The sequence below is a fragment of the Monodon monoceros genome, unplaced genomic scaffold (genome assembly GCF_005190385.1).
Source record: "Monodon monoceros isolate NGI ecotype Baffin Bay Population unplaced genomic scaffold, NGI_Narwhal_1 Super_Scaffold_5, whole genome shotgun sequence".
NCBI lineage: Eukaryota > Metazoa > Chordata > Mammalia > Artiodactyla > Monodontidae > Monodon > Monodon monoceros.
This window is the reverse complement of record NW_021703782.1, coordinates 77363248-77375336: the sequence shown is the minus strand read 5'-3', so window position 1 is coordinate 77375336 and position 12089 is coordinate 77363248. Positions and strand designations below refer to the sequence as shown.

Sequence of the window (12089 nt, the reverse complement as noted above, 5' to 3'; positions counted from 1 at the left end):
ACACACACACACACACACACACACACACACACACACACACACACACATCACCCCAGGAGTGAAATTACTGGGTGAAATTATAACTCTGTGTTTAACCTTTTGAGGAATTGCCAAACTGTTTTCCAAGGTGGTTGTACCATTTCATTTTCCATTTCCACCAGCAATGTATGAGAGTCCTGATTTCTTCACATTATCATCAAAACCTGTTACTATCTGTCTTTCTTATCATAATCATCCTACTGGGGGTGCATTGGTAGTTCATTGTGGTTTTGATTTGCATTTCCCTAGTGGCTAATAATATTGAGCATCTTTTCATGTGTTATTGATCCATGTAGATTTTAAAAAGGCTTTTAAACTTTCTCTAATTGTCAGAGGCAGAGCTAAATAGTATCTTTAGTGTCCTCATAATTTTTATACAAGCATTTCAGTACATCTATACTTCTCCACTCTTTATTTTTTCTATATAAATATAATCTATAGTTTTATTTATCTGTGTTGTTTTTATAAATTACATATTTTCTTTTGAGAATGATTTTTAAAATGTTTTCATGTAATTATGTAGCCAGATTTACAATAGAATTTTATTTTATTTTTTAAATTTATTATTTATTTTTGGCTGCGTTGGGTCTTTGTTGCTGCGTGTGGGCTTTCTCTAGTTGCGGCGAGCGGGGGCTACTCTTCGTTGCGGTGTGCAGGCTTCTCATTGCGGTGGCTTCACTTCTTGCAGAGCACGGGCTCTAGGTGCACGGGCTTCAGTAGTTGTGCCGCACAGGCTCAGTAGTCATGGCGCGCCGGCTTAGTTGCTCCATGGCATGTGGGATCTTCCTGGACCAGGGATCGAACCCATTTCCCCTGCATTGGCAGGTGGATTCTTAACCAATGCACCACCAGGGAAGTCCCTTTACAATAGAATTTTAAATTGTTTTGCTGTTGCCTTCCATTCTTCGCTATGCAATAAATGTAAATCAATTCATTGGGTGAGTACTGTGAATCATTTCGTTGGGTGAGTACTGTAGTTTTCAGGATCCATGTTTTCACAGATTATGTTTAAGATTACATGAGTTGATCTATATGACTTATTTAAACATTTCAAAGGTATGGTTAAGACTTTCATTTCATTGTTGTAATTCAGAGCTTTGTTTGCTCTAAATTCATCAGGAGTTGCAAGGTAATATTTTTCAGTCAGTTACCCTTCCAGGGAGAACAGCCTGAGGTAGGGGGTTTGCAGAGAAAAATGATATAGTCTGTTTCTTTGTGATCAGAGAGATAAATAGGGAAACCAGATGGACAGACTGGAGAGCATGGTTCCATTATTTGGAAGAATCAACTAATCCCAGAGCATCATATCTACTTGCCTTTGTTCAAATATAATATGTATATATCTGTCTTCATATTTGTGTGATTCATCAGTTCCACTGTTCTGTCCATGACCCCTTTTCTGAGCTATTACAAATAGTTTTTGTCCAGTGTACTTTGCCTTAGCCAAAAGTTCATATTGAAATCTAAATGGAAATACTCCTTGAAGAGTCTATAGGGGATGGCCCACAGGATGATATTGTGAGTTTTCCAAGGCATAGGGGCTAGTATTCAATTTCATGGGCCCAGAAACTGGGCTTTTTTCTGCATGTCTACAGGTGATCAGAAGACTCATGCTGTCTAAATAACAGAAGACTTATATCCATACTGAAAGTACAAGTTTATTAATTTGTAATGTGAAAGGGCCTTTCTAATGATTTAAATGCAACAGATAAATATGAATGTCTACTGTGTACCAGGCCTACTTACTGGGTATACAGTAGTGAACAGAAACAGGTAAAACCTCTGCTCTTATGATGAAGCTTGCATTCTGATGATGTGAGACAAACAATAACTAATAAATATATAATATGTCATAAAGATGGTAAGTGCTAAGAAGATAGAGTAGGTAAGGAAAGATGAGCAAAGAATGAAAGGAACAAGTGCTATTTAAATCCATTGGCCAAAGAAGGCCTCTTTGTTGTGGTGACATTTGAACTGAGGCCTGAAGGAAGTGGGGAGTCAAACTGCAGGTGTAGAAGCCCTGAGGCTTCAAGGGGCAGGAGGGAATTCTGAGCGGCTAGAGGAGGAGAGTGGAAGGAGGTAGATAGTGACCTTCTAGGCCATTATAAAGACTTTCTTTTTGACTTTGTTCTGAGTTAGATGAGATCACTGAGCAGAGAATGTTGATATGATGTGACTTTCTTTTTAGCCAGGTCACTGGCAGCTGTGTTGATAATGGGCTGTAGAAGGGTAAGGACTGAAGGAGGAAAAGCCGTTAAGAGGCTGTTTTGGTTGAGCAGGAGATGAAGTGATTTGCCTGCTTCTTGGTTATAGCTGGGAAGTCAGCCCTCATCTACTTGACCCTTTTTTCTACTTCTGGAAACTGCTTTTGCCAAGATCAATGATGGTGAGTTGATGTGGCCTGTGGTTCAGGCCACATCTCAGTACGTGTCTTACCAGAATTCTCCATGGAATTCTCCCTCTTTCTTGAATCCTTATCTCTTGACTTCTGTAATTACATAATCCTGGTTTTCCTCTCACCTTTGTGTGTACTTTTTGTTAGCCCCTTCCCCTCAATCGCTACAGGTTTGAGTTGCTCAGGGCTTGGTCCTGTACCCTCATCTCTTCTGTTTTCTCTTAATGATATCGTTTGTTCCCAAGGATTTTAAATATCATTTATATGCTGAGAATTCCCAAATTTATATTTTACAAGGAGCTCATATTTTACATGTCAAAAACTAAACTTATTATCCAGCCAAAACTGAGGGGGAACTTGTCTCCCCCGCTACCCCCCATTTTCCCCCTCAGATAATGGCATCCAGTTGCTTAAACCGGGAACCTAGGAGTCATTTCTGGCACCTTTGTTTTTCTCCCACCCCCTCCCTCTACATCCTTCACCAAGTCCTTTTCAGCTCACCTCCAAAATGTATCTTGTACCCTTCCATTTCCTTCCATCGTATCCATCTCACCTTTCCCCCGAACTACCACTCTAGCCTTTCATTTGGTCCTCACACTTCTCTGGCTTCCCTCACATTTTCTCTGCACAGCAGCCAGAGAGCTTTTAAAAGACTGGGTCACATGGTTACTTAAAGCCATTCATTGGCTTCTTGTTGCACTTGAACTTACCCAGTTTTTCCTTTCCCTCTCACAAGCTGTTTTCTCTGCATAAACTTCTCATTCTGCCCTTTGAGTGCTCAGTTCCTGCTCATCCATTAGTGCTCAGCTTTCCTCTGAGGCTTTCCTTGGCTACCCTGTTAAAGGAGGTTCTACTTCTCTGCTCTCTTATTACATCCTGTTTTTTCCTTCATAGCACTTAAACACAATTTACAATTACTCATTCATGGGTTTGCATATGTGGCCCAGATACTTGTCCTGTCCTTTAGCAGAAGACTTTGGTCTTCATTGTAACTGATCACAGAGAAAGTGAATTCAGAAGAGGCTGCAAATAATTTTCCATTTTGTCTTGGGTGAGTTCCCAGAAGCCCATTCTCTGATCTTCCTTCCTTTTCTATAACCTTTTTTTTTTTTTTTTTTTTTTTTGCCCAAGACTGGGGAGATCTTTGACAGCTTGTGTTCAAGCCTGGGTTGACTTGTTCCTGGCTTCAGCCAGTAAGGTGTTTTGATCATTATGTTCTTCAAAACTGAACATTTATAGGATAGGCCAAGACCTCCCTCTTATTTGGCCAGCTCTCCTAATATTAACTTTGGTATATTATCCGAAAGTACCTCCTTCTGACCACAAGTTTGGCACTGGGAAGAATAGAAGGAATGAAGGGGACTCGGGTTCCCCTATCCTCCCCCGCCCCTTTAGAAATTGTCTTCCCTACTAGACTGTAAGCAGCATGAGGAGTTAACGTCTCCTGTTTTCACCATCATGATGTGCCCAGGGTTTATATAGTGCCTGGCACTTAGTAGCTGCTCCGTATAGAATAAGCATAGAATGGAATTAGAGCAAAAACAGGTAGTTCATCTTGTGAGAATTTCATCTCAGTGATAAGGGGCTTGATGAAAAATCTCTTCCTCTCAGCAGTAGATGCCTCTAGTATCCAGATTTGTGTCTGTCCTCTCCTCTGGGCAGAGCTGGACATGACACGAGTGGTCTTAGAACGTGTTTCTCATTGCTTATTGCCGCCTTCAGGTGGCCCTGTGTTTCTTTTCTTTTTTTTTTTTTTTTTTTTTTCCCGGTACGCGGGCGTCTCACTGTTGTGGCCTTTCCTGTTGCAGAGCACAGGCTCCGGACGCACAGGCTCAGTGGCCATGGCTCACGGGCCCAGCCGCTCCGCGGCATGTGGGATCTTCCTAGACCGGGGCACAAACCCATGTCCCCTGCATCGGCAGGCGGACTCTCAACCACTGTGCCACCAGGGAAGCCCGTGGCCGTGTGTTTCTTTATATGTTATGTGTTTATGTCACTGATTAAGCTAGTTGCTTCTCCCAGTCCATTAAGTGTTCCTGGACCTAGGAAAAACCTGTTTTCTACCACTGTGTTTTACTTTACTCTCTGAATAAACCCTGTTCTTGTGGTAGGGGCTGGTGTGGGGCAGGCACTTGCACCCACACACTTTGTTGTCACTCTTTTTACATTTACTCCAGTATGTATGTGTATATGATACCTTGACTAAAGCAATAGAAATGAAAGAAAGTTCTTTTTATTCCTGCCTCTGAATTTCCTGTTTGGTTGCTTAAGTTTTAGATTAGGTTAGTTTCTTCCTACTTACGGTCACTTACGCTAGAGAAGTAAACCATCAGTTTTGCAACTAGCACAACCTATTCTTCCTTCCTTCCTATTTATTTACTAATTTATTTATTTTTAGGCGTCATTGGTTTGTAACGTTATATACGTTTCATGTGTACATTATATTTCTACTAACGTGTATACTATAGTATGCTCACCACCAAAAGTTTAGTTTCCATCCATCATCATACAATTGATCCCCTTTATCCATTTCACCCTCCACCCCGCTCTTTCCCTTCTGCTAAGAACAACCTGTTTTTAATATTCTCCACTGCCTTCTTTGTTTGTCAGACACCTGCATGGAGTTGTGGAGAAGGTGTGCAGGTAATTAACTCTGTGTGCTTATATCAAACAATTATGCTGTGCCTATAAATGGGAGAATTGGAATTTCTAATGTATTTATTGGTCATTACAGTTTTTAATTTTCAGTATTGTTTTGTAGGCAGTTGATCATGATCTTTATAAACCACAAGAAAAATGTTTTTTTAATTACATTTGTGATCTTTAATTGGAGGCATTGATTTTGGCCCTGAGTATAGTTTTCAGATATTAAGAGGCATGATTTTGGTGAATGAATTGAATTTCTCTGCCTTTTAAGTTAAAAAAAAAAATTTTTTTTTTTGCATTAAGATAAAAATTTTTCCTCTGAAGTGTTGGATAGCAATAGCCTAAAAATACATAGGTGTAAAACAGCATTTATGCTGATGTTACCAATCACTGGAGAATCTTGTGTTCACAGATTTCCTGACTAAATAATCCTTTCTTTATTTTCTTTTGCAAGAATACTGAAATCAGTTAAAACTCATTCTTAGCATTTTACATGGTAGAAGAAGAATATGAAAATAAAAATTTCAAAACTTAACAGACCTCTAAAGTGAACAATTATTACTGAGTGGTGGTGGAAGGAAAGGATTTCTGTGTAAGCAACATACAGTATTTAGAGTTAATGTTTTATGTGGTCTGTATGTGATGGAGTATGGAGTATGTACACATACTCTCTAATACACACACACATATATATACTTTTCCTTCCCTCCGTCTCTCATATGTGTCCAAGGTGTTAAATATAAAATAATTCTTCATTCTCAGAAAATTCTAAGGGGATTTGTGATCACACTTATAAAATCATGATAATCGATTTATTCTCACAATACTAAATATTCAAAGTACCAAATGAGGAAATATTCCATCCCCGATGTTTGACAAAGAGGTTTTATTTCTGGACAATAAAAGGAGTTAATATCTTAACATAGATTGATAAATTTAACCCTAAGAGGTGGCAGTAGTAGTTGAGATAAAGTATTTTCAGGGTGGGCTTTTGCTAGTTCATGGATGCTGGAAGGCTCTTTACCTTAGGGACTCCCCCATCATGTCTCCACCCTTCCCCCATCTTTTTAGTGTGTGGCCACAGAGGGCAATCTTGCTTTCTTAAAAAATATCTTGGGGGGCTTCCCTGGTGGCGCAGTGGTTGAGAGTCTGCCTGCTGATGCAGGGGACATGGGTTTGTGCCCCAGTCTGGGAGGATCCCACATGCCGCGGAGCGGCTGGGCCCGTGAGCCATGGCCGCTGAGCCTGCGCGTCCGGAGCCTGTGCTCCGCAACGGGAGAGGCCACAACAGTGAGAGGCCTGCATACCGCAAAAAAAAAAAAAAAAAAAAAAAAAAAACTTGGGTTTCCGTGGTGGCACAGTGGTTAAGAATCTGCCTGCCAGTGCAGGGGACACGGGTTCGAGCCCTGGTCCTGGAAGATCCCACATGCTGCGGAGCGACTAAGCCCATGTGCCACAACAGCTGAGCTTGCGCTCTAGAACCTGTAAGCCACAACTACTGAGCCCGCATGACACAGGTACTGAAGCCCGCATGCCTAGAGCCCCTGCTCCACAACAAGAGAAGCTACCACAAAGAGAAACCTGCACACAGCAACGAAGAGTAGGCCCACTCACCGCAACCAGAGAAAAGCCTGTGCGCAGCAACGAAGACCCAACGCAGCCAAAAATAAAATAAAATAAAATAAATTAAAAAAAATATCTTGATGCTCTTTTGTTAAGAGACTAAATGTGGTGATAGGTTGGTGGGAAGATATAGTGGACTTAGTGTATATAGTGGATTTGTTTCCCAGTCTTGTGACCAGGGAACTTTTGGTCTCTCAAGATTACCACTCTGTTGAGGTTCTGCATTCCAGAAGGGTTGGTGTGAGTAAAGAGAGCAAACCTTTGTTGTTGGGCATTCTGCAGCCAGCAGTGAACTAGCTGCCTTGCCTCCACGGCCTGCAAACTTTGTTTTACTGAAAGCTGTGATGCTGATCTTTTTGATGAAGCTGTAGATCTTCTCTCCTAACACGTGCATCTGTGCATATACACACAGAATTTTATGTACAGTTTTTTGGGAGTTCACAGATCTCCTAAAGTCCATTGATAAATTGTTTTTTTAGGGCTGTGGACTTCAATGTTAGAACCTGTGCCTTAAAGATTAACATGAACGAGATTTACCATCAAATTTATACATAAGGGTTTTAAGTTATTTTGAACAAAGACATTTAAACTATTTAAATAAATATTAACGTCTGTGCTCATTTGCAGACTTTCAGAATTCCATGGTGTGAGGTGTAGTTCTTTTAAAAGGATAGGTGCATGCTATTCTCTCATAACTCAGTAAAAAATGAGTTAAAAATTAAAAGATGAATTGCTGGGACTTCCCTGGTGGTGCAGTAGTTAAGAATCCGCCTGCCAATGCAGGGGACATGGGTTCGATCCCTGGTCTGGGAAGATCCCACATGCCACAGAGCTACTAAGCCCATGCGCCGCAACTACTGAGCCTGCACTCTAGAGCCCGCGAGCCACAACTACTGAAGCCTGCGGGCCTAGAGCCCGTGCTCCGCAACAAGAGAAGCCACCACAATGAAAAGCCCGCGTCGCAATGGAGACCCAGTACAGCCAAAAATTAAAAAAAAGATGAATCGCCAATTAGATGGTTTAAATTCAGTCAGAGGGAGTCTGTTTAAAGCACGTTCTACTCTAAACTGTTTCCTATATGTAGAATGTGTGGTTCTGTGAGATAGTTTTATTTTATGTTTGTTTATTTTCTTATATTGGCTGCGCCACTCGGCTTGTGGGATCTCAGTTCCCCGACCAGAGGCTGAACCCGGGCTATGAAAGTGCTGAACCCGGGCTATAAAAGTGCTGAATCCTAACCTGTAGACCATCGGGGAACTCCCTGTTTAGTTTAAGTAGGATTGATTCCTATGAGTTCAGTGTTTCCATGTTCTGGAAGAAAGCAAATACCTGTGATCAAGCTGGTCCTACCTTAATACAAGTTCACCTAGAAGAAATCAGAATTCAGGGTTTTATTGTCTTATTCCTAGAAGGACTAGTGTCCCTGAATTTAAAGAGTTTGGGTAAAATTTGGCGCTCTTAATAGTCTTATCAGCTTGTATCTTATTGTATGATAATCTTGGAGCATGTGAATGTTCATGTGAGTAGTGCAAAAAGCACTTGTACTAGAAACCAGCAGTTCTGACTGTTAATATCTTTCTGCCAGTAAATAATCCTGTGACCTTGGATGGGTCACTTCATCTTCCTGGGCTTTTACTCATGTATAAAACAGGAAGATTGAACTCTTATCACTAAGATTTTCATATCTTATAATACTGAAACACATCCACCATTAAATAGGTAAACACGGTGAGTGGCCAAAACAACCCAGTCTGTTGGTCTTCCTAACTGGCATAATGTGGAGGTAGCCATTCTGGACCCATGGAGGTGTGGGGCACTTGAGCTAGCTAGGAACAGAAGCAGTGGGCATTCATTAGATTCACTGAGTTCAGTAGGCTGAGAGCTGAATTGCAGGAAGAGGCCAAGAGAAACCCTCAACCCAGGTGGGGAGGCAGTTTCCCTTGCAAGTCAGAGCTTAGGATAGATCATTGAAGAGAACAACCAAGAGCTTGGCATTCAGGAAAGCAAATGTCTGTCTCCCTTGATTCTACAGCAGCAAACATCAGAGTTTGATAATTGATGTTAATGATGATTATGTATACTAAAAAATTTTTAATTACTTTTAAAGCAGAAGAATGCATATTATACTTTGGAATAATATCAGTAAAGATGGTAGAAATAAAAATTATTTGTTAGAACAGCTAAATATCAAGAAAATTCATCCAGGTGCAGCCTCTACTCCCTACTGATGCTAGAAAAATTAAAAATTACTGAGCTGACTTTTCTGTGATCTGGTCAACTGGCAATTTATGAAAGAAAAATAGAGTTAAGGAAAACAAGTACAGTTTTATTTTTAAAAAATAAATTTATTATTTTTGGCCGTGTTGGATGTGTTTTGTTGCTGTGAAAGCCGTTGCTGTGCGCGGGCTTTCTCTAGTTGCAGCGAGCGGGGGGCTACTCTTCGTTGCAGTGCGCGGGCTTCTCATTGCGGTGGCTTCTCATTGTGGAGCACGGGCTGTAGAGTGCACAGGCTTCAGTAGATGCGGCACGTGGGCTCAGTAGTTGTGGCTCACAGGCTTAGATGCTCCGCAGCATGTGGGATCTTCCCGGACCAGGGCTTGAACCCTGTCCCCTGCCTTGGCAGGTGGATTCTTAACCACTGCGCCACCAGGGAAGCCCACAAGTACAATTTTAAACTGACTTATTTGCCTCCTAGCTTCCTTCCCCTGGAGATGTTTGAGAGGCTTCTTTGTATATTTGTGCTTACTATTAAAGAAACAAAAGCTTCTTAATTGAGATAAAGTCCAATATTGCATTTGCAGTTACTCAGAAATTTATTTCTACATACATGTGGGAATTGAATGCTGATAAATTTGATTTTTCACATTTGTAGCTGATGAGGTTTAGTTGGATATAACACAAAGTTTTTGTTAACTAGTTTAAATATGTAATCTTGGAAATCTGCCATCTAATTACAAGATTTAAAATTAATGTATAATCGATACTTAGGTATAAAATGTCTTCCCAGGTTTTAAAAATAGCTGAAGAAAAAAAATTATCTGTGCAATATTGATGTATATTTTGCTTTCTAGGGTTTAAAAATGTATGAAATCTCTGTATTTGTAGCATTGTAGGCACACTTTTAATATTTGTTATAGAAAATTTCAAACATGTACAGATTTGGAGAGACTAGTATAATGAACTCCTGACCAGACTGTGACAGTTTTATTTCATCTACACTTTTACTTGCTTCCCCTATACCTACCTTGGATTATTTTGAAACGAGTGCCAATCTTGGCAGCCATGACACTCTCTTGCCACCTGGTGGCAGCATACCATAGTTTGAAAGTTATTAAGGCCTTTGAGACTATAATTATAAAAAATAAACGACAGGAGAATGAGGAGCTATTGCTTAATGGTTACAGGGTTTCTGTTTGGGGTAATGAAAAAGTTTTGGAAATAGTGGTGATGGTTGCACAACATTGTGAATAAAATCTATGCCACTGAATTATACACTAAAAAATGGTTAAAATGGTCAATTTTATGTCATGTATATTTCACTACCATAAAAAAATACAAAAGAGGGGGACAACCTCATAACAGTATATGATAGCATATAAATACATGAGGAGAGTCAGTAGTATGGTTCTTGTGAAAATAACTAATATGTGTTTGTTATGCTGTCTTCTTTTTTTGGGAGAGAGACCTAGTGAGCTTCCAGAATTACTTTGAACAGCAAAACATGATAAAACACAAAATTGGAACTCCTTAGATATAGCGAGGGGTCTGGAAAGCTTCTTCCATCTAGTTGAGCAACTTCCTCCACTCACACCCCATTGTAGGGCCCAAAATGTTTTAAACCATGGCAGATCTCTGAGCAGTTCCTTTATGAACCAGAACCATTATTCACTAGAGTTAAAAGTATTTGTAGTGGAGATCCAGGTATTAGTTGGGTGTTTTAAGCAGTTTACCGTTCAGGTCTAGTTCAACGTGTGATAATCATATACTCAAAACTTTTATGGGAGGAGGGCATGGGACGTAGGCACTTTCTGGAGAACATTGCAAATGATAAGAAAACATGTTTAGTGTTCTAGATGCTTTGAGTTTCAGAGCTGGAAGGAATCTTACATTATTTAGTTCAACCTCTTTTTAAAGATGTGAAAACTGAATTCCAGAGAGATTGGCTTGAACAATGCCTCACAGCTCGTCAGTCAGTGGTAAGGCTGGGCTGTTTGTACTGTACCATCACTACTTTATAGCATGTCTGGGAGCAAGATAGTATGTATTCATTCTGCTTTTGCCCTTTTCTCATGTTCTTTTTCCTGACAATAGTGAAGTTCAGTTATCAAAACAAACCTTTGGTAACCAGAAAATTAAATCAACTAGAATATGCAGTTTTTCTGAGAAGTCTGCTTGGGAAGATTTTGCTATATTTGATCATTTCAGTGTTGCATTTGCATAATACTTTGACATAGTTTATCACAATAAACACAAATTTAGTAGCTGCAGAGAGATGGTTTGGGGTAGTAAATCACTGGCTTCACTCAGCTTTAAGACCTGTTCTGCCCTTTCTCTCCCATTAGCTCTCTTTATGCCCCAGGGCAAGTATCTTGACCTCAGTGGACCTCAGTTTTGTGCTCAGTGGAAACTGGTAGAGGTAGATTTTTTTGGGAGGTGGGGGCGGGCCACGCCGTGCAGCTTGTGGGATCTTAGTTTCCTGACCAGGGATCAAACCCATGCCCCCTGCAGTGGAAGCGTGAAGTTCTAACCACTGGAGCGCCAAGAAATTCCCTAGATCTGATGAGCTTTAAAGGTTCCTTTCAGCAGTGCCATCCAGAGCTGTTAAGCTGAATGTAGGCTTCAATATTGCAATGAAGAATCACCCTCTTCCATGCTTTTAGTTAAAAAAAACTCTTAGGATAGAAGCAGCTACTCTTGGTTGCCCATGACGGTAATTATGCACATAGTGAAAGCAAACCCAGTTTTGAAGTTCACATGAATAAATTTTTATTTAGGTCTCAATACAGTTAATAGATTTTTGAATGTGGAAATCTCAAGCTTCTTCTTGGCCTTGGTCCTAAGGTTATTGGGTTTGAAAAGAAAACAGAGAAAGTAAAAGGTAGTTGGCAAGACCATTTCCTTTCTGGGTTTACATTTCTGTTACTTATGCAATAGTTGTTTTGAATCCCAAGCCTGCTAAGGGGGCTCCAAAATTCAGAGTCCAGGGCTTCCCTGGTGGCCCAGAGGTTAAGAATCCGCCTGCCACTGCAAGTGACACAAGTTCGAGCCCGATCCGGACAGATCCCACATGCGGCGGAGCAACTAAGCGCGTACGCCACAACTACTGAGCCTGCGCTCTGGAGCCTCGAGCCACAACTACTGAGCCCACGTGCTGCAATTACTGAAG

The 12089-nt window shown here is 40.6% G+C and overlaps 1 protein-coding gene across 5 annotated transcripts in view; it reads left to right on the top strand.

Annotated features, from left to right (window-relative positions):
* RNF38 (ring finger protein 38) overlaps nucleotides 1-12089 on the top strand; it is a 123607-nt gene that overhangs the window by 16453 nt on the left and 95065 nt on the right. For 2 of the 5 annotated variants that reach the window (XM_029201371.1, XM_029201370.1), the window contains exon 1: nucleotides 4276-5077. The exons of 2 other annotated variants lie outside the window; for them this stretch is intronic. In XM_029201371.1, the coding sequence (XP_029057204.1) occupies nucleotides 5053-5077 (25 nt within the window). In that variant the 5' untranslated portion in view covers nucleotides 4276-5052. Of the gene's footprint in view, nucleotides 1-4275; nucleotides 5078-12089 lie in introns of those variants that run through there. One more of the 5 variants, XM_029201372.1, reaches the window with a different exon arrangement.